This window comes from Prionailurus viverrinus, chromosome A1 (assembly GCF_022837055.1).
Source record: "Prionailurus viverrinus isolate Anna chromosome A1, UM_Priviv_1.0, whole genome shotgun sequence".
Lineage (NCBI taxonomy): Eukaryota > Metazoa > Chordata > Mammalia > Carnivora > Felidae > Prionailurus > Prionailurus viverrinus.
Window position 1 is genome coordinate 169,829,737 of NC_062561.1, and position 27,645 is coordinate 169,857,381.

A 27,645-nucleotide genomic window follows, 5' to 3' on the forward strand; every position below is an offset into this window, starting at 1 on the left:
TTGTTTTTAATTGCCTTTCTTTCTATATTCAATTTCACATCCTCTTCAAATAAAGATAGTTTCATGTCTTTCTTTTCAATTTCCGTGGAAATCACTTCATGTATCTCATTGTACTGGCTAGATCCTCCAATATGATGCTCAATAGAAGTTGTGAGAGTGGACATCCTCATCTTGTTCCTGATATTTGGGTGAAAGCATTCAGTTGTAGTGATTTTTTTTAAACTCTAAAAAGAATGGGCCATAACTTTGCCTTGAAAACAAATTTCCTTTTGATTTAAGAGGTGTTTTTTCTTCTGTTTACATACACAGATATGTGCTGATTAGAAGGCTCACAGTACGGAGTGGAGGATAAGACAGTGCCTTACAAAAATGGGGTTTGGGAGTGACCTGAAGAATTCACATGAAGCTGTGTTAAAATTGCAAGACTGGGAATTACGATTACTGGAAACAGTGAAGAAATTTATGGCTCTGAGAATAAAAAGTGATAAAGAATATGCATCTACTTTACAGAACCTTTGTAATCAAGTTGATAAGGAAAGTACTGTTCAAATGAATTATGTCAGCAATGTATCCAAGGTAAGAAGAATAGTTTCATTACTTATTGTGTATGGCATTATAATTGTGCTTAGGGCAAATAGATCATATTGTTGCATGAACATACCCAAGTTAGCATTCTAGGGCAGTGGTTCTAAAATCTTGCTGATTATCAGAATCTCACGGGGGAAAATTTCAAAAATTATAAATTTTGGACCCTACCGCCTGAATCTGAGATGGTAGATGTGAAATTTTTGAATTTTGAAATAAAAAAAAGTAGATGTCTAACTTACTGTAATGATTTAGTTGGGTTTGACAACCGTTTTTTACAAATTTTGTTTTCTTTATTACCCTTCTTCCTTGGGTCTCTTGAGACCTGCTATTTTCTTTTGACACAAACTTCCATTATAACCCACCTTCCCTAATTTCTTCTGTGAATCGTTAATGTAGTGAATCACATGGAATATTTTAACATGTAGCTGTTCTTTGCTGTCATTCGTTACTAAAGTACTTGTATACTGATGAGTTAATCACACTCAAAAGGTCTTTGGATAAGCAGTATGTTTTTTTATCTCTAAGATTATAAAAATATAATATAAAATTTAAAATTAAGAGCCATAAAAATAAAGGCCAAAATTGCACCATTGATTGTTCGTTGAAGGTATTAAAGGTGAAATATTACACACCTTAATAATTTTTCCTCTTCTTTTCTTCTGAATTGGGGGAAGAACGGTTGCATGTTTGTGAGGGCTGAGCAATACAAATGGGAGTTCTGTCTGGTCCTTAAAGACTTTGAATCAATCCTCTGTTTCAGTATCACCTCCTCTTCTTTCATATAGGTTTCTCCAGTTCGTGAGCTTCACTGGAGTTCTAGATCTGACCCTATAAATTGGCCATTTCTTTTTTTTTAATTGAGAAAAAATTGATATCCTAAGGTATACAGCTTGATGTTTTGATTCACATATATCGTGAAATGATTACCACCATAGGTTTAGTTAACATCCATCATCTCATATAGATACAATAAAAAGAAAAGAAAAAAAAATCCCTTTGTGATGAGAACTCTTAGGATCTATTCTCTTAATAACTTTCCTATATATCATAGAGCAATGTTAATTATAGCCACCATGTTGTACATTACACACCTAGTCCTTACTACCTTATAACTATAAATTGTACCTTTTGAAAATATGCCTCTTGTGTTCTATTCCTTTGTTTCTTCATACCTGCTCAAATCCAGCTCTTCCTTTTGTCCCACACCTGTGCTTTAGGGTGGAGGAATTGGAGAGGAGAAAACAGAGACTGAGTAGCTGAGCCATTTCCATGTTGAAAATGAACAAGTCATAAATAAATGAATTATCTGTAACAGTTCAGTGTGAATCTTTTTTTTATATCTTCCATGTGTCTACTTAAATACTTATTTTTTCCTTTAGTTTCTTGGAATACAGTTATAGTAGTTGTTTTATTCTTTCTTTCTTTTATCATCTGTGTTACTTCTGGGGTCAGTTTTGATTGACTAATTGTTCTACTGCATCCTTAGGCTTGGTAGTCTTTGATTTGATACCAGGCATTATGAATTTTACCTATTTAGGTACTGAGTATTTCTATATTTTTAGAAATATTCTTGAGCTTCGTTTTGGGATTGGCGACAGTTGGTTACTTGGAGACAGTTTTATGTTTTTGGCTCTTGCTTTTAATTTGTTATGTGGATCAGAGCTACTTGTATTCTAGGATGAATTTATCTCTTCTACTGAGGCAAGATCATTCTCAGTACTCAAAGGATGCTCCTGATATTATGAGATTTTACATTTTGGGTGTTAGGCCCTGGCACAATTCCATGGTCTTATGTGAGCTCTAGACAGTATTCCGTGTGATCACTGTAGGTGGGTTATTACCTTGGCGTAGAGTAGTCTCCTCGTATTTGTGAGCTAATCACTACTTAGCTAAACGATCAAGGGAGAACCTTTGCAGATCTGCTGAGTTTTCTTTTGGTGCAGCTCTGTTCTCTGTACTACTCGGTCCTTGTCTCTTCTCCAGTAATCTGTCTTGGTGTCTCTGTGCTTTGAACTCTGTCTCTTTAACTTACAGAGATAGATTGCTGAGTTCTGCTTCGCTCTTCCAACTTGGGTTTTAGCCTGGACATTTTCTCCATTCAGTAAGCTGGGATAACCTTAGGGGTCAGTTCATTGATCTGTAGACTCTCTCAAGGTTTACTGTCCTTCACTGCGTGATGTCCAGTGGCTTGAATGCTGTTGTTTCATGTATTTTGCCCAGTTTTTAGTTGTTTTATGCAGATGGATAAAGCAATGACTGTTTCTCTATGTTGACTGAAAGCAGAAGTCTTTCATCCAGTGATTTTTATGTCTTTATTTAAAAAAATTAAAATGTATAGCAGATTTTCAAGAATAAAACAAAGATATCTCTGTAAACTCTATTCATTAATTGTTAACATTTTGCCATATAAACTCTTTAGTTTGCTTTCTCTGTCAATATAATTATATATTACTTTTTTTCTTGAATGATTTGTGAATTAGTTGAACACATCATGTTCTTTTATTCTTAAATATTTATTTAAGTATTTTCTGAGACTATATCCACAATGTAATCAAACTTTGGAAATTTAGCATCATTACCATGCTATTATCAAAAACATATTCCGTATTCAACTTTTGTGAATTGTCCTAGTAATGTCCCTTTTTGACATTTTTTTAAACCCTGATTCAAGATATAACCCAGAATAACTCATTTCATTTAATTGTTTTGTCTCTTAAGTTCCAAATGTAGAACATGATTGTAAGAAATCATATTCTGTGTTTTGGTAATTTTCTTTTTTTTACTAAAAGTTATTTTGAAGTGTGTACATTCTGTCTTTAATTCTGAGGGCATGGCTTTTGGGAGGTTTTATTTTTTTCCTTTTTGTTTGTATTGTTTTGGGGAAATTTTGGGAGATAGAAGCCTCAGTAGTTATGTTTGCTTTCAATTACTTGGACTGTTTCCCCATCGTTCTTTGAGCACATTTTTTATTTTCTGGCATACTAAGATATCCCAGGCTCATCTTGAATGTTCCCTTTTCTAGTCCTGGAATAAACCCTTTCCCCTAGGATCCTGTTTCCTTCTATGACAGAGAATATTTACATATTCAACCAATTTACTGCATATGAAATTTTATGTCTCGTAGTATTTTGCAATCACAAACAATACTGCAAAAAATAACTTTGTTACAGATGTGTTTTTGTGTATTATGAGTATCTTCAGGGTAAATTTCTGGAAATGAGATTTCTAGGTCGAAGTGTAAATGTCCATGTCATTTTGTCATATATTTCCATTGTAATTATGAATTTATTTTGTAGCTCTTGTACAATTTGGTATATCCACTAGGAATATCTGAAAGTGCCAGTTTCTATTTAATCTGTGCAAGAGAATATATTGTCAGACTTTTGAATTTCTGTTAGTCTGGTAGGTAAAAAATGATATCTAGTGTAGCTTTATTTTATATTTCTCTGATTATGAGTGAAATTAAACATCTCTTCATGTGTTTAACAGCTATATTATTTTGAGGACCTTTAAGGTATATTTTACTTTGTGTTTTCTTATTCATTAAAATTACACCTGTCAGAAATAAAAGATATTATAATAGGAAAGGAAGAAGTGAAATTGTCTGTGTTTGTAGATGGTACAGTTTTATACATAGAAAACCCTAAAGACTACACCAAAAAACTGTTAGAACTAATAAATTCAGTAAAGTTAAAGGATACAAAAGCAACATAAAAAATCAGTTGTGTTTCTATACAATATTAATGAACTATTAGAAAAAGAAATAAAGACAATAACCAATTTACAATAGCATCAAAAAATACTTAGGAATAATTTAGCCAAGGAGGTGAAAGATCTGTATACTGAAAAATTGTAAGACATGAAAGAAATTGAAGAAGACACAAATAAGTGGAAAAATATTCTGTGCTAATGGATTGGAGGAGTTAATATCGTTAAAATGACCTTATTCCCCAAAGCCGTCTATAGAGTCAGTGCAATCCTTATCAAAATCCCAATGGGATTTTTCACAGAAATAGAACAAACAATCCTAAATTTGGATGGAACCACAAAGACCCCAAATAGCCACAGTAATCTTGAGAAGGAAGAACCAGATGGATACATCAAATTCCTGATTGCAAACTTTACTGTAAAGGTCAAACAATCAGAACAGTATGGTATGGCATAAAAACAGGCATGTGGACCAGTAAAATAGAATTGAGAGCCCAGAAATAAACCCATGTGTATATCATCAATTAACATTTGACAAGAGAGCCAATAATAGTCTTTTCAACTGGATGGCTCAGTTGGTTAAGTGTCCAACTTTGGCTCAGGTCATGATCTCATGGTTCGAGAGTTTGAGCCCCACATTGGATTCTGCACTGCCAGTGCAGAGCCTGCCTGGGATTCTTTCTCTGCCTCTCTCTCTTTCAAAATAAATAAATTTAAAAAAATAAATAAATGGTGTTGGGAAAGCTGGATATTGACATGCAAAATAATGAAATTGGACCCCTCTCCTACACCACTCACAAAAGTTAAGTCAAAATGGCTTAAAAACTAAATATAAGACCCTCAGCTGTAAAACTACTAGAAGAAAACATAGGGAAAAAGCTCCTTGACATTGGTCTTGACAACAGTGTTTTGGATATTGAACCAAAATAGCAAGCACCAAAAACAAAAATAAGTAAGCATCAAAAGTAAAAATAAAAAGATTCTGCACAGAAATAAACATTCAGCGAAATTAATAGGTAACCTGGGAATGGGAGAAAATATTTGCAAACCATCTATCTGGTACAGAGTTAGTATTTACCATATAAGTAACTCATACAACTCAATAGCAAAAAAAAAAAAAAATCCAATAAAAAATGGGTGGAAGATCTGAGTACAGTTTTCCAAAGAAGACATAACAAATGGCTAACAGACACATGAAAAAATGTTCAACATCACTAATCATCAAGGAAATGCAAATCAAAAGCACAATGAGATATTATTACTTCATACCTATTAGAATGGTTATTATCAAAGAGACAAGAGATAACAAGTGTTGGCAAGATTGTGGGGAAAAGAGAGTTCTTGTGTTCTGTTGCTGTGAATGTACATTGGTATAGCTACTTTGAAAAAAAGCATGGAGATTCCTCAAAAAATTAAAAATAGAACTAATATATGATCCAGTAATCCCACTTCTGGATATATATCTGAAGGAAATATCTGAAAAGATATCTGTCTCCTTGTGTTCATTGCAACATTGTTTACAATAGCCAAGATATGGAAATAACCTAAGCATCCATCAATGAATGAATGGATAAAGAAAATGTGGTGTATATATACAATGGAATATTACTTGGTTATAAAAAAGAAGGAAATCCTCCCTTTTGTCATAACATGAGTGGATCTTGAGGGTATTTTGCTAAGTGAAATAAGTCAGAGTAAGACAAATGCTATATATTCTTACTTATATGTGGAATCTAAAATGGCCAACTCATAGAAATAGAGATTAGAATGGTGGTTACGAGAAACTGGGAAGTGAAGAGGGTGGGAGAGAAGTGAGGAGATGTTGATCAAAGGGTACAAACTTCCAGCCATAAGATGAATAATTTCTGGGGATGTGAGGTACATCATGTGATGATATTTAATAGTACCATGTTATATACTTGAAAGTTGTTAAGAGAGTAGATCTTAAATGTTATCACCACAGGATAAAAAGGATGATTAATGTGAGGGGATATGGAGGTGTTAAGTGACCCTACTATGGTAATCACTTTGCAATATATACATGTATCAAATCATTGTGTTGTACACCTTAAACTTGCATGTATTATATGTTACTAATATCCCAATAAATCTGAACAAAAATAAGTAAATATACAATTACACCTATCAGAATACAGGCAACTCTGCTGAAATAGTATAGTGGTACACATAATTCTCAACACAACCTATTTGAAGGGACATACTGGTTTATATTTTGAACACAAAGTAGAATGAAATATGGGCTATATTACATATGCTACATGGGAATCAAAAGTAATGAAAAATGTGTTTTGATGAACCAGCCTTGTTATTTAGTAGTCACATAATAAACATACTGTAACTAGAACCTATGTAACTAGATTTTCAACTGTATATATTTTAAGACTAATTCTTAAGTCTGAATGTGGAGTCAATTCCGCTGTAAAGCTTGATTTAAAAACATGAATTTGTTCCAATGCAATTGATATATTAGGGAATACTTTGAGCACAATGTGATTTTGTATTTATGCACACATCTGGAAGAAACACTAGGTGAATGATGAAAACTATCCAAATGAATAGAGCTGCTTAGGAATATATAAAACTCATATAGGCACACACATTTGTCATTTATTAGCTACCTCTGTTAATGTCTTGTGTTACAAGCCACACCCATCCACACGTGATATTGCAACTCTCCAAATTCAGATCACTCTTTCTACCACTTCACAAAAACTTAACAGTCTTCAGCTCTTCTGCCACCTACTTTTGATAAGTCAACCTCAGGTCTTTTCAAAATAAAGTGCCATATATACTGTAGTACTATATATTTTGTTACCATTTAATATATGTAAAACCATGCAAAGTTTTTATTAGGTTCCTGTCTTTTTAAAAATGTGTCCCTGATAAATTTTTTGACTCTTGTGCATCGAACACCATTTTTTTTTTATAAGCCCTGTGGTTTTTAATGTGTGATTTTGCATTACCCAGTGATGACTGGGGACACAAATGTTTTGTTAGAGCAGAACTAGTATATTAGAATTACTTGGGAGCTTTGAAATACTGATCCTTGGGCCCCATCCAAAACCTATGAAATTAGAATCTGTGGTCATGGGATTCAAGATTTGGTATTTTTAAAACGCTGCCAGGTAATTCTTATTGCAGGCAGAATTGTGACCCACTGGCCTGGGCAAACCAGAAAGCTTTGAAGAAAATGTAAAGACAGGCTCTTGTGTATGGGAAGTACTTTGCACTTGCAGTTCAATCTTTGCAATTCTCAGTTTTAGGGAAATTTAATGACTTGTCTCCTAGATTTCTTTATCTCATAAGGACTCAGAAATTCCAAAAACATTCTTATGTAATAGACAAACTCTGAATAAAAATTGTTGTTTCAGAGAACTATTTATTTTGAATTATTTTGTGGCACAGAAACTTTGCATTCTTCATGGAATTTTATTGTTGTGTCTTAAAAACATTCAACTTGGAAAGAAAGCAAGTTGGGAGATATGGTCTGTAGGGGAAACCTATTTATAACAACTATTATTTAGGTATTTTTCAAGCTTGAGTCATTTTGTTGATTATTTTCAATGCTTTACTGTAATTATAGCTACAGTAGTAGTTTGTTCTTTGACTCAGTGTCCCAGGATAAATACTTTTTGGTATAATGAACTCAGAAGTTTAAATTACTTTTGGTTTATGTAATACTGATTTACCTCACCACACAACTGCTAGTTCAAAGGTGGAAAGCATGATTTGTTTTTCTAAAAGGTATAATTTTTCCCTATATGTAGGGAAAATTCAAAACTTAAAAATTGAAGTGCTTACTTTTTTTTAATATTGTATATTCATCCTAATATAGCTGATAGTATACCTAAGAGTCAAATAGGATTTTAGGGTTTATGCTAATTATTTTGGAAATGTGTGATACTATGTAGTATATGCATTGTAGCATATGATCCCTTTTTTAAGAGGGATATAGGAGAGAATAAAATTTCTGTAAATGGAATCATTATTCCTCTTTTTCATTGTGAAATAAGAGACTCATTTATTTCTAGGAAATATTTTTGGTCACAAAATGACAATGTAAAAAATCAAATTTAGGAATATAAAAAATCTTTTGAAAAATACATTTCAGGTAAAAACAGTATTTTATAATATAATAATACCATTCAGTTTACACATCAGGATTCTGAAAAATGTTCTAAAAATGAAAGTCTCAAACTAGTAATTTGTTTTCTTGGGATAGGGAAATGTGTATTATATGTATGTTTATATTAAAGTAGTGCTATTTCTAGTTATCCAGTGTGGTGCTGGTATTGGTTAGGCAGAAGATGATGATTTATTTCCTAATTGTTCTGCTTAAGGAGATTTTAAGTGTAGGTCATTATTTTAGTTAGAAAGCCAAATATAGTGCAAGGCCCCTTTTATTTTTACTTTCATATCAAGAATGACTCACTAATCTTGGCCTAAAAGGACTTCTTCACTTTAGATGTTACTCATGCTGCAAAGTAGGTGGCCTGAAGGGGAGATGGATTTTCCCTGTGGCTGTTGGCCTCTAATGATAAAGCACTAAATAAAGATCAATCAATGATTACTGTGTAATTTGTAACCAGTTTGTAAAGTACTCTCATTAGTTTAGCTTAGATAGTTATTCTTTGGATGCATGTATTTTGGAGATGTAATAAAGATGAACATAATCTTTAGATGCAAGTGTCTTTAGGTTACCATACTTCTGGGTCCTCCAGCATGTTAGGTTGTTTTGGATTTAGCACTTTCAGAGGCAGATTTAATAGCTGTATGACCTTGACAGATGATTTAATCTCTCTGACACCATTTATAAGATGAAGATATTTGCCTCAGAGTGTTGATATAAGGAGTATATAAGATAAAGCCTATAGTCTAGAAGAAGTCGATAGCATTAAAAAGGAGGAGCGGAGGGTGGTCTAGACAAGCAAGGTTAGCTTTAATAGGGGTGAGGTTGGGGAGAAGAAAGGGAAACCATAACCCCTCCTCTTGGTTCTGAGTTACACAGGTTGTGAGAGAAGAAAACAACATTTATTTTACAGAGTTTCAGAGAGAGAGAGGGTCCTAAGTATAGAGTCTGGTTCATAACTTCTGGGAGCAAATACACAATTTTAAGTTTTTCCCTCAGAAGTTTATATGAGGGTTTTTTTTAAAGAGATTAGATTGAGCAGTAGCTCGAAGTGTTGGCTGGATTCGGGGAGGAAAAAGAAGCCTGCTTTTAAAGAGATGTCAAGCTGAAAGAGCCAATCAAGGAGATTTCGGGGATACAGGAGATAGGGGATAACAGAACAACTGCCTTAGGACATGGATGGGGAACAGGAATGGGATGCAACGGTTTGGAAAACCGGAATATCACACTGAAGCTAGAGGGAGTAAGTAAGCATTTCCAGAAGCAGTACTGTAATTTATTGTTTTCTTTAAAACGTCCAAATAGGTCAGCCCTGTATTAACAAAAAACCACTAGAGCTGGATCAACAAAGTAATCTTCTGTGGACATGAGCTATAAAACTCAAGGAGTTTATGAGGATGACAGTATAGAGGGAAGTAGCTAAGGAGAGAAAAATCGTATGGTGCAAGGGCTGGAGAAGACTGCAGAGGTCTTTAGCTCAGCACCTAACTTTTTGGTGGGAGCCACTGCTGAGGTTATGTGATTTGCTTCTGAAGGGCAAAGGTGACTCTGGCCTGTTATCTTTCTGGATCTTGTTCTGGAAGAATGAGAATTGTGGCTTTTAAGTCCAAGAACAAAAGCAGATGAAGGGTACTGAGGCTAGGAAGCTGGGAGAAAAAGTGGTGAGCAAGAAAAGGTGATGTAGTTTTCTTCCTGGCCTGATCTGTGTTTAGATATCTAGACTTACTCTTATTAGTAGCAGTAGCAATAGCAATATTTTGGTAGTCATGTGGTCTCTGGAAATGGCTATCTTCTGAGATTGGGCAATGAGTGAGCTAATGTAGCTCAGTGTATTATATGGTACCAGTCTTTGGAACCCAACTAGTGACTTTAATTATATTGATTATTTTTATTTTATTTTATCTTAAAAATATTTATTTATTTTTTGTTTACCTAGTATTTTTATTTGGGATTTGTTTTGGTTATTGTGTTAGTGTTTGATAACCTTAGAATTTATAATACTTGAGGTAACAAGGGCTGGAAAGTTTTGACCCTTCCATTGTTAGAAAGGCTTTACCTTTACTTAGAGAAGCCGAAATTCCCTTGCCGTTGAAGGACATACTTATCACAGATGATCCATCCTTCTCTGACTCACCAAATAATTTCATTTTTTGGTTCTTTAAAATCTCCCACCAAATGAGAATATATCTGCTGTTCTAGATACTGTGACATAAACTATGCAGGGAAGGAAACTAGTGTATTCCTGCTACAGGGGAAGAAAATTTAAATGTTGTAAGAAAAAATCAGAGATCTCCAGGAACTCATCAAATGAATTATAAAATTGACAGGGTTTTGTATACATAACTAGCTTATTTTATGAAGATTATTATACTATCATTATGAAATGTTTGAAATGATCCAAGGCTATTTGCCTCAGATGTGGTACTGACAGTGTGTTTTCTTTCATGCTTCTTGTTTGGATTCACTGAGCTTTTTGAATCTGTGAATTTTTTGTTTTTCATTGAGTTTTCACTGTTTTCAGCTATTATTTCTTCAAATACTTTTCCTATTCCTCCTCTGTCTCCTTGGAAGTTCCTTATTACGTGTATAATTAGATGTCTATAAGGTGTTCTGCAGCCCACTGATACTCTGTTTATTTCTGGATTCTTTTTTCTCTAAGTTTCATTTTTGATAGTTTATATGGCTTTGTTTTGTTGATTTTTGTGAGGGAGCACAGTTAAGTTACTTGGAAAGAGCATGATCCTTTTGGATCTTGATTTTAATTTCCTTAGGCAGGGTCAGAGCAGTGTTAATTCTGGGGCTAGTGACTCCTCACTGCCAGAGCTCTTCCCAGTACCCATGAATTATGAGTTTTTTGGGAGTGGCTGGTAGGAATGCACTATTCCTGACCATATGTGAACAGAAGGTACTGTGCCTGTAATCTTTTCAGCTAGTTTCCCCCCAGCTCATGTAGTTTCCTCATGGGCATGCACTGACCAGTTTTCTGCCAAATACCAGAGTGAGGCTCACTGCAGATGTCCAGGCTTCTCTGTGTGCCTCCATCCTCTCCAGGAGTCAGTGTGCCTTGAACTCTAGCTGCCTTGTTCTTCCCAGACTCTCTGTTCTGCCTCCTCAACTCTAGGATTCTGCTCACACCTCCTTTGGTTTCTCCTCCCTGTGGGGTGGCCTCTAAGTCAGTAAGTCAGGGCAATTGTAGGGTTCATCTTGTTTGTTTTTTTCTCTCAGTGGTCACTTCATATCTTTCACTGCCTGAAATCTAGTATCTTGAAAACTGTTATTTCTTATATTTTGTCCATTTTTTTTTTCAGGGGAAAGAGTAAATTTGGTCCCTGTTATCCCCTCTTGGCTGATTTTATTTTAAAATATTTTCCTAAAAGCATTTTATTTTTCTTCTGGTAAGGTGTAATTAGTATTTATAAAATCAGACTATTTATTTAGAATTCAAGATAATTCAGATCCAATGAGGCTTTGCATTATTGTTAAAAGAAAAGAAAAGAAAAGAAAAGAAAAGAAAACAAAAACACATGCAAGCAGTGCGAGGCCCAGAGTTTTCTCTTTGACTTTTAATTTGCCCCCTATAATGGCCATGTCACTCCCCTGCCAAGTTTCTATAATTGGACATTGTAATTAGTATAAAGTCAAACTTTTTACTATGACTTTTAAGTTTATACTTGTTCTGGTCTTACACTCTGATTTTCTCCTTGCACTTCCCTTAGGAAAGTACCTCCAGGCAGAAAAGTGGGGCAATTTCAGGTCTTTCATTTTTCTTTAGGGTTCCAATCCTGTGCTGCCTGTTATCCTGTATCTAAAAACAGTTTCATATATATTATGCTCACTTTTGTAGTTTTAGTGGGAAGATGGGTTTGATTCTAGTTACTATGTCAAGGCTGGAAGAAGTCCCTTACTTTAGTTGCTATTTTCTCTCTTCTTCCTAGCCTTCTTCCTAGCACAAAGGAATCATGGTTAATGATTATTGGTTTCTTTTGGCTCATTTCTGAGTCTCTGCTAATATGCATGATTAATTTGTTAATTCTAAATGACTAATACATAGAAATATAAGCAGTTCTGGAAGGATCTGTACTTCATATTTTATACCTGTTTGCTACTGTATGTGTCTCAATGGAATAAAATGGAAATATTCTATCATTTAATTAAAAAATTAATTTAGACTTTATTTCCCCAAAGTAAGTTAAACTAGTATTTACTTTCCTTATGGAAGAGCTGCTAATATTTTCTATTATCTTTGAGTAGATATTGTTTTATATTTTCTCATACTACCAAGTAATGATTAAAAAAAAACAACTCACCTTGTCCTGTATTTTCTTTCTTTCTTTCTTTCTTTCTTTCTTTCTTTCTTTCTTTCTTTCTTTCTGTATTATTTTTGGAGGGAAATACCAACATTTCTTTTTTTTTTTTTTAAAGGTTATTTATTTATTTTGAGAGAGAGCAAAAGAGCATATGAATCACCAGTTGGGAAGGGTATGAGCTGGGAGGGGCAGAGAGAGAGAGGGATTAGAGAGAATCTAACAGGTTTCATGCTATTAGCAGAGAGCACTTTGTAGGGCTAGAACTCACCAACCATGAGATCATGACATGAGCCGAAATCAAGAGTCAAAGGCGTAACTGACTGAGCCACCCAGGGGCTCCTGTATTATTTTACTTTAGATATAATTTTGGCTTCTAGTGTGATGATTGATTCCTGTTATGCATGAGAGCTGCGATTTAATTTCATGGAAGCATCTGTACTAAATTTGGAGTGATACAGTCGAGGCTGGTGTTTCATATTTTAGGAGGCTCTATATTTGGAAGTGCTATTGTACTGTTAGGTCACAGTGTGCATGTATTTTGAACAGCTTGTAGATGGAATTTGACATAGTACATAAATCATTTTGTTTTCGATTATTTCTGATATTTAAATTTTCCAAGGCAATTCAGGTTTGAAGACAAAAAGAGTATTGTTTTTTATCTTTTCCACATGTCAAATATAGTCATCTTTATTTTTATTCTGTGTTTTTTTTTTTTTTTGATGCATAAGCCTGTACAAGATGTTTATTTATCTCCTAGAGATAACATTGTACTCTGTAAACTATTTTTCAGTTTGACTTTTTAACCTAATTATATACCTTGGACTTTCTCTATATCATTTCACATGAAGTTACCTTAATTTAAAAACATATATATATTTGTTAATGTTTATTTCATTTTTTAACTTTATTTTTTATTTTTTAAAATTTACATCCAAATTAGTTAGCATATAGTGAAGCAATGATTTCAGGGGTAGATTCCTTAATGCCCCTGACCCATTTAGCCCATCCCCCCTTCCACAACCCCTGCAGCAACCCTCAGTTTGTTCTCCGTATTTATGAGTCTCTTCTGTTTTGTCCCCCTCCCTGTTTTTATATTAGTTTTGTTTCCCTTCCCTTATGTTCATCTGTTTTGTCTCTTAACGTTCCAATGTGAGTGAAGTCATATGATTTTTGTCTTTCTCTGACTCATTTCACTTAGCATAATACCCTCCAGTTCCATCCACATAGTTGCAAATGGCAAGATTTCATTCTTTTTGCTTGCCGAGTAATACTCCATTATATATATATACTTCTTTATCCATTCATCCATCGATGGACATTTGGGCTCCTTCCATACTTTGGCTATTGTTGATAGTGCTGCTATAAACATGGGGGTGCATGTGTCCCTTTGAAACAGCATACCTGTATCCCTTGGATAAATGCCTAGTAGTGCAGTTGCTGGGTCGTGGGGTAGTTCATTTTTAGTGTTTTGAGGAACCTCCATACTATTTTCCAGAGTGGCTGCACCAGCTTGCATTCGCATCTTTGCCACTTTTTGATGTCTCTGTTATGGTGATTTTAGGAAGTTTTTTTTATTCTCAGTGCTTAGAAACATTTTAGGTAGTACCAAAGGTATCTAATTCATAAAGGTTTAAAATTATTTGTTAGCAAACATTTTGAGCTTTGTACCTTCTTAGAGATATTTTATGGATAATTGGTTTATGATAACTATGTAGTTCATGGTTATTGATCTCTTTGAATTTGCTGTCTGTAAAAGTAAGGATTCATTTAGAAAAAATAGAACCTACATTAGGTAGATTGTTTTCTTTCTTTTCTTGCTTTTTTTCAGTAGATAGGATTTGATGTAGAGAAATATGTATAAGAGTTTTGCAGTATTGGGGTTTCAAAATAGGTGAAAGAAATTAAGAGGTACAAACTCCCAGTTATAAATTAAATAAGTCACAGGGATGTAGAGTTCAGTACAGAGAATATTGTCACTACTATTGTAAATAATAACCCTGTATGGGGGCGCCTGTGTGACTCATTTGGTTGAGCGTCTGCCTTTGGCTCAGGTCATGATCTCACGGTTTCGTGAGTTCTAGCCCTAGGTGGGGCTCTGTGCATTGACCACAGGGAGCCTGCTTGGGATTCTCTCTCTCTCTCTCTCTCTCTCTCTTTCTCTCTCTCTCTCTGCCCTTCCCCCATTCACACAGGCTCACTCGCTCTATCAAAGTAAATAAATAATTAAAAAATAATAATAACTTTGTATGGTGACAGATGGAAAGTACACTTGTAGGGAACATTTCTTAGTGTATGTAAAGTTGAACTACTATGTTATATACCTGAAACTAATATAATATTATATGTAAATTAAAGATAACAAAAAGATATTTAAAAAATAAACCAATTAAAGGTGGATTAATAGGAGAAAAGCAGTTTTTCTCAAAGATTTTATAATTTTTTTCTTAATCTCTCATTATTTCTTATTTCCTAGACTTAACTTGAGATACTTTAGTTTCTTTTTTCCTCATTATTGTCAGCTCTCTCTTTTAGTGTTATTAACATTATTTTTTCTGTTTGTTTTTGCTTTTGATGAATTAATACATACTTTTTTTTTTGCTTTTCATTTCCTTCTTTGTATTTTCCTTAGATTTTATAGTGTTCTTCCTTTCCCAATTTCTAAAATTGAACATTTAATAAATTTATTTTTATTCTTACTTAGAAATGGAACTATAAAGTTTGTGAATCTTTCGGCAAATTGAGCTCTGTATCATAGATTTTGGTAGTCAGTATTTTATTTACTGTTATTTTCTAGGTCTTATATTAGTTTTACAAACTTTAGTATTTGGCCTATCCATTTTTAAGAAATGATTTAATTATTTTTTTCTTAAAAAATTCTGTCAGTGATTTTTTCTTTGCTTCTTTTCCTTGTAAGAGGCTAGATAGAAAGTATAGTTAGTATGTACTATTTTCCATTCTTGAAGAAATTTATAAATTTTTTTGTAGTATAATATCATCTAATTTTTAAGAATATTCCATAGATTTGGGGCACCTGACTTAGTCAGTTAAGCATCTGACTCTCAATTTCAGCTCAGATCATGATCTCATGGTTTGTGGGATCGAGCCATGCATCAGGCTCCACGCTGACAGCATAGAGCCTTCTTAGGATTCTCTCTCATCCTGTCAATCTCTGCTCTTCCCCTGCTCACTCTCTCTCTGTCTCAAAATAAATAAAGTTAAAAAAATGAATATTCCATAGATTCTTTAAAAATACATATCTTCTATACCTGGGGAGGTATATAGTTTTTATATGTAATATAGATCAAACATATTCATTATTAAATTACTTATTCAGATACTCTGCATTATTTATTTTTTTAGTTTATCTGTCATAGGTAGAGATGAGTACATTTAATTCTCCCACTACTTTTGATTTCTCATTTCATTTTCTACTGTTTTGCTTTGTGTGTTTTGATGTACTGTTTTCTGGAATGAAAAGATTCATGACAGTTATATGTTCATTGTAATTGATATTCTTCTGCATCATAATGTGCCCTTCTTTGTTTTATATTTTGGGTCTAGAATTCAATTTGAAATTATTTGGACATAATGACTACTGAATCCTATTGTTTATATTTTTCTGGGGTAGTTTTACTTGTCTTTTTGTTGTTGTATGTTATTTTATTTTACTGATGTTTCTTATATATTGCCTAGAGTGAAGTTCCCTCCTCTGATTTGATAATGTTTACCTGAATTTTCATAGATGTTTAACAGATAATATTTTCATACAATGTTTAACAGATGTGTTTAGTATAATTTTTATTTTGCAACTCATTTTTAATTGTCAATAATTTTTTGTTTCTTTTGCTTTCTTTCTTTTTTTAATGGGCAATGTTAACTTTCTTCAAAAAGTACTTTTGATAACTTAGATGGTCTGTATAGTTTTTTTTTCCTAAACATTCACTTAACTTTTGAAATTTAAAAATTTTAAACTTAAGTCCATATTTCTTTACAAACTTTAGATGTAGAGCTGTCTATACACTCTTCTATTTGAAAAGAGGGGAAATGGACATAATTACACTTTTCTCATCAAATTCTCATTCCTGGTTTTTGTTACTATCCACTAGATTTTTTTGTCTAGTTTTTTATAGTTACATTATTACTACATTTACATTTTGTAGCTCTTTTCTCAATAGTTAGGATATATTTATATTCTGTTTTATAAACTTAACCACAATGGTTGTGTTTAGACATTGTATTATTATTCTTTGCTATGATTATTTTTTTGAAGTTGAACTTTAGATGTTTTTATTTGTTAATATTTCTTAACTTATCTAGTGTTCAGCATCAGTGAGTAACTACTAGTAAAATCCCGTTATGAGGAATATTATCAGCAGAATTATTACCATTACGTAGGATTCTGTATAATAAAGAAATTTGAATGCCTGGCAGTGGCCTACAGTATTTTGCTTATTAGGTTACAAAGAGTTATGTTCCACAAATTATCCTGGTCAACAGATAATTTGTCTGTGCCCTGGCCATTCCTGTGCCATAACCAAAGAGCCATATCTGCAAAGTGCTGTACAAGTTCTATTGCAAATGTTGACGTACACCTTTACTTTTGTTTGTTTATCAAGCATCTGTTAACATTTTACTCTCTTCTCTTTATAACAAATATTCTAGTCACCTAATTCAAATTATATACTATCCAAACATTTTCTTGCCCACTCATGCATTCCTTTTAGGCATTGCTTCATAATTGCATTATGTGCTGCTCCTCTCCCTTTGTTGTATTAGTTGAGGATCCGTTAATTTTTTTCTTCCCTGTCATAATTGGCATTGCTATCATTCTATTTCCGGTTATAAACAATGAAAATATCTTTTAATGGCATGTATTTAATTCATGGTTTTCTTTTACATTTGTGCCTCCCTGCCTCCATCCCTCCCTTCCTTTCTTCTTTCAAAGAATATTTAGTAGCTATTTAAGGCATCACAGTAAATACCTAAATTAGTGAGGAAAGAGTTATGGTACCACCCCCCCTGGAGCTTGCATTCTGGTTGGGGAGACAGAAAAAAACCAAACAAGTATACATACAGATAGTTGTTTCAAGTGCTAAGAGAGAGAAAAGCAAGGATTACACCTACATAAGGTTTTATTGATTCCTAAAGGAAGAGATGGATCTTGCCAAGTGAAAGAGAGGGTGAGCTTTGAGAACGAGTGAATGTTCAGGAAACTGAAGGAAAACAATGGTTTATTTATTTAGTTGGGTAGAGAATAGCAAAATGTGAAGTTGGAAGGACAGACAGAGGATGGATAATCTGAGACAACTAGGTTTTAGAAATAAGTTGGATTTTTGTTTTTAAGTGCAAAGGAAAAGCAATGTAGGGTTTTTTTTTGCAAGAGAATTAGAATTTCTTTTGCTACTTTGAAGGCAGTGGATTGGGGAGGAGCAGGAGTAAAAAGAGGACACCAATTTGGAGGTTTTGTAATAATTTAAGCCAGGGATAGTCATAACTTCCAAAAGACAGTGGAGATGGAGAGAAGTGGGTGTATTTGTGGTAGACTTTGGAGAGAGAATCAGAAAGGCTTGCTGATAGATTGTTGGGAAGGGTGACCTGAACTTCAAAGGAGCAGGGACTTTTTTAGGAAGAGAGGTTTTATTTATTAGCTATTAGGATGTTGGGAATGGGATAAAGCCAGGTTTTTGTAAAAGCTAGAAGGTAAGTGGAAAGTTCTGATATGAGGTGTAAGGAGTTTTTAAGGAGTTTTTGAGGGTACAGGATTCTCTAGAGAGTTCCCGAGTCACATTAGGAAATATTGAGGGCAACATAGGATTGGTAATTGGCGTGATGATATATATCTTGGGATGCTTGGACTTCCCACAGTGACTACGGTAAACAGGACCGTTAGGCAGGATGAGATGTGCCCTCCTGGGAGGAGGAGGTCAATCTGACTTTGTTGTCTCACCTTTAATGTTGGCTTCCAAGAAGGCTTCTCTCCTAGGCCGCAAAGAGTCCTATGTAAAATTACAAAAATTTATTGCTATGAAGCACTTAGAGAATATTTAATTTTTGAAGATAGAGAATGAAACACTGATTCCTCTTATTTTTTCGTAGTTTTAACATTCTGGACATGCTACATAGTGTTTTCCCAGCATTGGATTTTTTAGAGTGAAAATACAAAATGAAAAAGGCCAAGTTACAGACGTTATTAGGATATTTAGTTTGTTTTTAATCCATGTTTGTATAGTTTTGTTTTTTTACTGTTTTCATCTTTGTTAAATTTTATATTTTAATGGAAGAGATATATCAGTTTTAAATTCCTTTGTGGTATCAAGAGCATATTATTAGTACTTAGAGTTTTGAATCTGAAAGTAAATATAAGGAGTTTATTGGTCACATTTTACTCCATGTTCATAATAACATTTCATAACTAAGAATGCCCTTCTCCCTAAAAAATGTACTCAAAGGTTAACTTTTAAAAAAATGTATATTACAGTTTATCAAAAACAAGATTACTAAGTTAAACCCTGGTGAGTTTTGACTATGACTAAGAATTTGATTCTTTTAGGCTATTATTTTGATTTAGATGCTTATTAAATTTTGATTTAGGATTATATCGGAACATTAACCAATGGAGGGTAATCCTGTTCATTCACAGATCATAAGTAATACCATAACAATTTATTCTAATCAGTAAATATCTGAAATCATACCTGTCTACTTTTTTAATATTTAACATGGATCTTACCCAACCATGGTATATCTCCAACAATTGTTTCTGAATAGAATTTTGAAGATCTATAGTGAAGAGTATTCCTCAGTTGCTTTTTTTTTTTAGTATCTAGAAATTAGAATATTTAATAACAAATGACTTGTTCTTCCAGCAGTATCCATATGCTGACTTGTCCCAAACCCCACCATTATGTGTGTCTGCTATTGATGGAATGTGTTGTGCTGGAAAAACCATTGAGAGCTAATGGTATTTACTAAGAAACAAGAATAGATAGAAATCCACAGATTACCAGTATTTAATACAGAAGCAGCAAATGAATAGCAAGTACAAAGATTGAGAAGGGATTTTTAGGAAAAGGAGAAGACAAATTGGTATGTTGGAATATAAGAAGCCATCCAAACCAGAAAAGAAGAGTTTCAGGAAGGAGTGAGTGGGTCAGCAAGATCAGATGCCACAGAAAGAAATGTTAAGAATAAAGATGGGTAAATATCTGTTGCATTTGACCATTAGGAAATGGTGACCTTACTGAGGCATCAGTATGGTGTAGGCAGAAGGATTATATCAACATATTGACAAAGAGACAAGAAGTGATAAAATGAAGACTGCAAGTGTGAACTCTCAAAGAGCCTTAATCCCTTTCCTCCAATACTACATAGTCTCTGATTACTAAATTTTGAAGCATTTGTACTTGAAGTTGAAGATGTTAAATCTGAGCCATTCATAGCTCCTTGCACAATTGCCAGAAACCTGGCATTTTTGTATTAATGTAATAATTTCTGTAAAACTAAATATTTAAAGTTCCAGAACACTTAAAGCACAGCTAAATGGCAGCCTTTAATACAAGGGCTAATTTTCTTTCTTTCTTTCTTTTTTAAAGTCTTGGCTACTTATGATTCAGCAGACAGAGCAACTTAGTAGAATAATGAAGACACATGCAGAGGACCTAAATTCTGGACCCTTACACAGGCTCACCATGATGATTAAAGATAAGCAACAGATGAAGAAAAGTTTTATAGGTGTTCATCAGCAGATAGAGGCAGAGATGATCAAGGTTTGTCTTTTTATTCTGGAATTCTTTTTTAAATTTGACTTTGAGACTCACTGAAATATTTCATCTTGTTTGACTTTTAAAAATTGTTTAGTCATCATTTTATTTATTTATTTATTATTTTATTTTTGATTTTTTTAAAATTTACATCCAAATTAGTTAACATATAGTGCAACAATGATTTCAGGAGTAGATTCCTTAATGCCCCTTACCCATATAGCCCATCCCCCCTCCCACAACCCCTGCAGTAACCCTCAGTTTGTTCTCCATATTTATGAGTCTCTTCTGTTTTGTCCCCCTCCCTGTTTTTATATTAGTTTTGTTTCCTTTCCCTTATATTCATCTGTTTTGTCTCTTAAAGTCCTCATATGAGTGAAGTCATATGATTTTTGTCTTTATCTGACTCATTTTACTTAGCATAATACCCTCCAGTTCCATGCACGTAGTTGCAAATGCCAAGATTTCATTCTTTTTGCTTGCCGAGTAATACTCCATTGTATATATCTATCATACTTCTTTATCCATTCATCCATCGATGGACATTTGGGCTCCTTCCATACTTTGGCTGTTGTTGATAGTGCTGCTATAAACATGGGGGTGCATGTGTCCCTTTGAAACAGCACACCTGTATCCCTTGGATAAATACCTAGTAGTGCAATTGCTGGGTCGTAGGGTAGTTCTGTTTTTAGTTTTTTGAGGAACCTCCATGCTATTTTCCAGAGTGGCTGCACCAACTTGCATTCCCACCAACAATGCAAAAGAGATCCTCTTTCTCTGCATCCTCGCCAACATCTGTTGTTGCCTGAGTTGTTAATGTTAGTCAGTCTGACAGGTATAAGGAGGTATCTCATTGTGGTTTTGATTTGTATTTCCCTGATGATGAGTGATGTTGAGCATTTTTTCATGTGTTGGTTGGCCATCATTTTATTATTAGAAATAGGTTTTGGTGTCTCTAATAAGTGATATTTTATTCCTATTTATTATAAAACATTATTGATTATAAGCTGTACTATTACTTTATATACTCTTCTGAAAGAAAAGAATGCTGCCAATTAGACTATGATACAGTGCTCTCTTATCACTTTGAATTTTTATTTTTTACTTACTGCAGTAGCCCTTTTAAGTTTTATGAATTTCATTTTTACTATGCATATAATAGAAAAGAAAATACAGGCAAAATAAATGAGTTTTGATATTTCTAAAATTTTTTTCACAGAGTTTGTTTTTTTCTGGGTAACTTTTTTAAATGTTTTTTATTATGAAAGTTTCAAATGTGCAAAAGGAGAGAGAATAGTAAAACAAACTCCTATTGACTGATCCACCCACATAGTCAAGTTTTTTTAAAATCTATACTCACCTCCATTTTCTAATACACTGAACCATTTAAAAAATTTCAGATATCATTGTATCCATAAATATTTTAGCATATAATGCTAAAATAAATATTAAAAAAAACTTAACTATATTATCATTAACCTACCTAAAAATAACAGTAATTTCTTAATGTTATTAAATATTCTGACTGTGCTCAACTGATTGTTTTTTAAATGTTTTTTTACAGTTGGTTCATTGGAATCATGACCCAAACATGCATTTGAATAATTTTAATCTGTAGGTGTCCCCCCCGCCATTTTTTTAAAGTTTATTTATTTTGAGAGAGAAAGAGAGAGCACATGCATGTGAAAGCAGGGGAGGGTCAGAGAGAGAATCCCAAGAAGGTTCTGCGCTGTCAGTGCAGAAAACCAGTGTGGGGCTTGATCACACAAACCCTGAGATCATGACCTGAACTTCAATCAAGAATTGGACACTTAGGGGCGCCTGGGTGGCGCAGTCGGTTAAGCGTCCGACTTCAGCCGGGTCACGATCTCGCGGTTCGTGAGTTCGAGCCCCGCATCAGGCTCTGGGCTGATGGCTCGGAGCCTGGAGCCTGTTTCCGATTCTGTGTCTCCCTCTCTCTCTGACCCTCCCCCGTTCATGCTCTGTCTCTCTCTGTCCCCAAAATAAATAAACGTTGAAAAAATTTAAAAAAAAAAAAAAAAAAAGAATTGGACACTTAAGCTGACTGAGCCACCCAGGCACCTACCACTCCCAACCTTTTAAAAATGCTATTTATTTGTGGAAGAAATTGGGTAATTTGCTCTATAGAATTGAAGTTCCTTAATTTTTGACTTTATTGTTAGCATCTTGTGATGTGATTTCACATATTTCTTCATCCTTCAATTTTCCTGTAAACTGGAGAGTAATTAGATTGGCTTGATAACATTCTGTCTACTTATTTTGGGCAAGAATACATGATAGGTGCTGGTATAGACTTCCTGTTTTTTTTTCCCCTATCAGAGATATCTAATGTCATCTTGTTTATCTATTTGTGATGTTAAACTTGTCTAATAGGTTCCAGTCCTGCTAGCCTGATCAACCTATGAAAAAAGTTTCTTTTCAGACATTTACCTAATAGGTTTAGAAATAATTGATGTTCACTGCTTAGATCCATTATTTTACTAGGGGTTGTAAAATGGCAGTATTTTACTTCTATCATTCCTAATATGATTGTTAGCTATAATTTTTCAATAGAAAGTTTTGTTATATCACCTACTTGGCTACCCTGAGGTATTGTTCATATACAAGAATCAGGATAAATGCTTGCTTTTTGCAATTAATAAGCCAGCTTGGAGAACATGAATTGGTTCTTTAGCAACTTCAGAAGTTAAGACTTCCAGTTTCCAGTCCGGCATATAAGAAGATTAGAAGTTGTCACTCATTCCTAACAAGGAGTTAAAATTTGAACAAATAGAAAAATCACCAATTGCTTTTAGATCCTTAAGAGAAGTGACGTGACAGGGCAAATGGCTCCCCCTAAAATTGGAGAGACAGACAAGCGAATACAGAGAATTACAACTTATCAGAGCAAAAGCCTCTTTGGGAAATAGTACTGGTTATAGGAAAACCTGGAGTGTAAGTGACAAATTCTGGAGGCTCAGTGTGGACAACTCTGACAGTTAAAACCTCCAGGAGGAGCTACTTATTGAGGGAACTACACACTTCTGTGAATTTTACCTCCTAGACCTCTACCAGGTTCTCACAGTGAATATTGGAGAAAAATCTCATGCTTCAGGAGGGAAAAGGAACCATTTTGCCATATGCCAAAGCATTCTGTTCTTAATAAAGTCGCTTAGGAGAAACTGTTTACCTGTAACCTAATTGATCTGGGGCAAGGGGGATTCATAACTCCGGTCCACTCTGAGTGGAGAGTGGGCTAGTGAGCTGAGGAACACATGTGAAGCTCATAGCCAGAGGTATAGGCTCAGTAAAAGACTGAGACCTAATCATAGGGTATAAAATACTTTCCCTTTTTCTGGCAGCTTATCACCACGTTAGTAAAGGCCTATTTAATCAGTTCCTTTTGCTCGGTACAATCTGCCTGGCAATCAAGAAAACATAACAAGGCATACCAAGAGCCAAACATGCAGAATTGGAAGAGACAGAACAAGCATCAGAACCAGACACAGCAGGGATGTCGGAAATATCAGACCAGGAACTTAAAACAACTATGAATAATATGCTAAGGGCTCTAATGGATAAAGTAAGTACGAAAGAGCAGATGGGTGATGTAAGCATAAAGTTGGAAATCCTAGGAAAGAACCAAAAAGAAATACTAGAGATCTAAAATAACTTAACAGAAGTGAAGAATGACTTTGATGGGCTTAATAGGAGATTAGACACAATAGAGGAAATAATCTCTGAAGTTGAGGATATATCAGTAGCATTCTATAAAACTGAAAGCAGAGAATACAGACTGAAAAAAAAAAATGGAACAGAATATCCAAGAACTGTGGGGCAGCTACAAAAGATGTAACATATGTATAATGGAATACCTGTAGGAGAAGAAAGGGAGAAAGGAACAAGAAATATTTGAAATAATAATGACTGAGAATGTGTCCAAATTAATGTCAGACACCAAACAGTAGTTCTAGGAAGCTCAGAGAACACCAAACAGAATAAATGACCAAAAAACTACACCCTAGCCATGTTGATTTCAAGCTATAGATAATCAAAGATAAAGAAAAAATCCTGAAAGAAGCCTGAGTACAAAAGCACCTTAACGTATAGAAGAACATATAAGAATTACATCTGATTTCTCCTCAGAATTAAGTAGGCAAGAAGGGAGTAGAATGAAATATTTAAGTGTTGAGAGAAAAAACCCACTATCCTTGAATTCTATGCCCTGTGTCCTTCAAAAATGAAATAAAGACTTTCTTTGATAGACAAAAATTGAGGAAATTTGTATCCAGTGGACTGAGAAGGAAAATAATATAGGTCAGTAACTCAGATCTACATCATGAAAGGAAGAGCACTGGGGAAGGAATGTGAAGATAAAGTAAAAATTTATTTTTCTCACTCTTAATTAATCTAACACATAACACTTTATTGAAAATCATAACAGCAACATTTGATTATGTACAGTCATGAATATATCTTGCGTGTGTATATATATATATATATATATATATATATGTTTATGTATGCTTATATATAAGTTAAATGAATGACAGCAATGATAGATGGGGAGGAGGAATTAGGATTATTTTGTTATTGTAAAATACTTATGTGGTATAGTGGTCCTTGAAATGTGGTATAATGGTATAGTGGTCTTTGAAAGTAGGCTTGCATTAGTTATAAATACATATTGTGAACTCTAGGGCACTTACTAAAAAAAAGTTAAAAAAGAAATGTAACTGATACGCTAAGAAATAAGAGAGGGTGGAATTGTATAAAATACTCACTTAAAACCACAGAAAAGTAGAAAAAAGAGTGTTAGAAATATGAACAAATAACAAGGATAACAATTAGGAAACTAACAAATATGGTACCTATTAATCCAAGTGTGTGGATAAGTACTTTGAAGGTCAGTGGTCTAAATGAGCCCATTAAGGGACAGATATTTTTAGAGTGGATTTACAAACAAGACCCAAGTATATGTTGTCTACAATAAACCCATTTTAGATATTAAGACACATATAGATTGATAGTAAATGGATGGAGAAAGATATACTATGCTAATCCTAATCAAAAGGAAGTAGAAGTAGCTATATTAATTTCAGACAGAGCAGACTTTTAAGTGTTTTTTGGGTACAGAATCAAGGACCTGTATTTGTTTAGTCTTTCCATAGATAGAATAACAGATTTCATGTATTTATGTAATGACCACTGTCATGATTATTATGTAGCCAACAGTGATTGTTAGATACATCTTATTTTAGGTGATGTTACAATATCTGAAAAACCCAAAACACAAAAACCAAAAATCTCATGTTAGAACTGGTAAATTGTTACAACTCAGTTATTCTGTATATTAAAATAAATATTTTTTAGAAAAAATATTTTATACATTGTATATTAATCTATTGGTCTTTAAATTTTAGATGATGACAGCATTATTTCTTGATTTGCTTTTATTTTTAAGAGATGTTTTTCTTTTTTCATATGGTGTTGAATTTATCATTGATTTCTAAACCAGTTTTTAATATATTGTCTATAATGTATGTTAAGGAGCAACTCTGATCTATAAGCAATAAAAATATATTAGGACTTAAGTTCTTGACAAATATAAATTTAATAATTTAAAATTTGTTTTGCATTTCTTTTTGACAGGTTACAAAGACAGAATTAGAAAAATTAAAGTCCAGCTATAGACAGTTGATAAAAGAAATGAATTCTGCCAGAGAGAAATATAAAGAAGCTTTAGCTAAAGGTATGGCAAAATTATGAAAAATGTTTATTTTAGTGATTTTTATTCTTATCATTTGAAGATTGTCTTTAAAGTACCAGAATAATTCCACTTAGACCAATTCACATTTAAAAAATATCAAAATATGTCAAAATAGACTAATTGTCAGACTGTTTAATGTCTTTTTATTTTTTGTCTTTTTTTAAAAATGATGTAAATTAGTTTTTACTTTTTAGTAGTTCATACTAAATGGAATTATGTAGCACTTGTAAATAAAATGCAAGGAATATTTAAAAATTTCTCTCTAGAAGTTTAATTACTGAGTGTAAATAAGAAAAATAGGTTGTATTTGTTAAGATACCATTTTTAGCTCTCTTTTTGCCTATGGTATTTAAAAGCCACTAAAGCAGCCAGACCATTTTATAGCATTATTTGCCTTCATAGCTTAATTTTTTTTAATCCTAAAAAAATTTTTGTAATGTTTTTATTTTAGTTTTGAGAGAGAGACAGAGCATGAGTGGGGGAGGTGCAGAGAGAGTGAGGGAGACACAGAATCCAAAGCAGGCTCCGGGCTCTGAGCTGTCAGCACAGAGCCTGAGGCGGGGCTCGAACTCAAAGACAGTGAGATCATGGCCTGAACTGAAGTCAGACACTTAACCAACTGAGCCACCCAGGCGCCCCTTTGTAGCTTAATTTTATGTGCATATATTTCCTCTAACATTTTCATAAGAAGCTTTGGAAGTAAATAGAAAGAGAAACATATTATTTATGTTTCAAATAAGCATTTATGGTTATGAGTCTTTAAATGTGAGTAAACGGTCTTCATATTTAGATTTTTTTTAATGATAAAAGTTGGAGGTTTTTAAAAAAATTCTTCCTGTCTAAATATAAGCGTTATTAGTAATTCTATCTTTTTCTTTTTACTAACATATTTCTCTTGGTCTTTTACTTGTGTATTATATTCTTACTTTGTGGAGGTAAATGAAATAAATAGCTCCTACATTTCAATGTATCTTGCACAATGGAAGCACCATGTTTATGTTGTTAATCCCAGTAGACTAAAAGAGATACTGATTTAACATGCAGGTCTCCCTCCTTCCCTTTCTTACGTCTTTCCTTTGTAATGATATAGTTTATTTTGGTTTAAAAAATGAAATCTAATTCTGATGTCATAATAAAATTTTAAATAGTTCTTATACATAGTACTTATACTATTGAAGATTTTCCACAGATAGTAATTTTTCTTTATTTTTTATTTTAATTTAGATAAAATACCATTTAGTGTTGTATTAATAATAGGAAGACTTTTTTTGTTTGTTTTTTATAAAGTTTATTTATTTTGAGAGACAGAGCAAGTGAGCAGGGGAAGGGCAGAGAGAGAATCCTAAGCAGGCTCTGCACTGT

At 33.5% G+C, this 27,645-nt stretch overlaps 1 protein-coding gene across 2 annotated transcripts in view; it reads left to right on the top strand.

Annotated features, from left to right (window-relative positions):
* The window catches only part of FER (FER tyrosine kinase), a 435,391-nt gene that overhangs the window by 54,615 nt on the left and 353,131 nt on the right, over positions 1-27,645 (top strand). For both annotated transcript variants that reach the window (XM_047879101.1, XM_047879093.1), the window contains exons 3-5: positions 310-576; positions 20,346-20,519; positions 26,166-26,265. In XM_047879101.1, coding sequence (XP_047735057.1) covers positions 370-576; positions 20,346-20,519; positions 26,166-26,265 — 481 coding nt within the window. In that variant the 5' untranslated portion in view covers positions 310-369. The remainder of the gene's footprint in view (positions 1-309; positions 577-20,345; positions 20,520-26,165; positions 26,266-27,645) is intronic.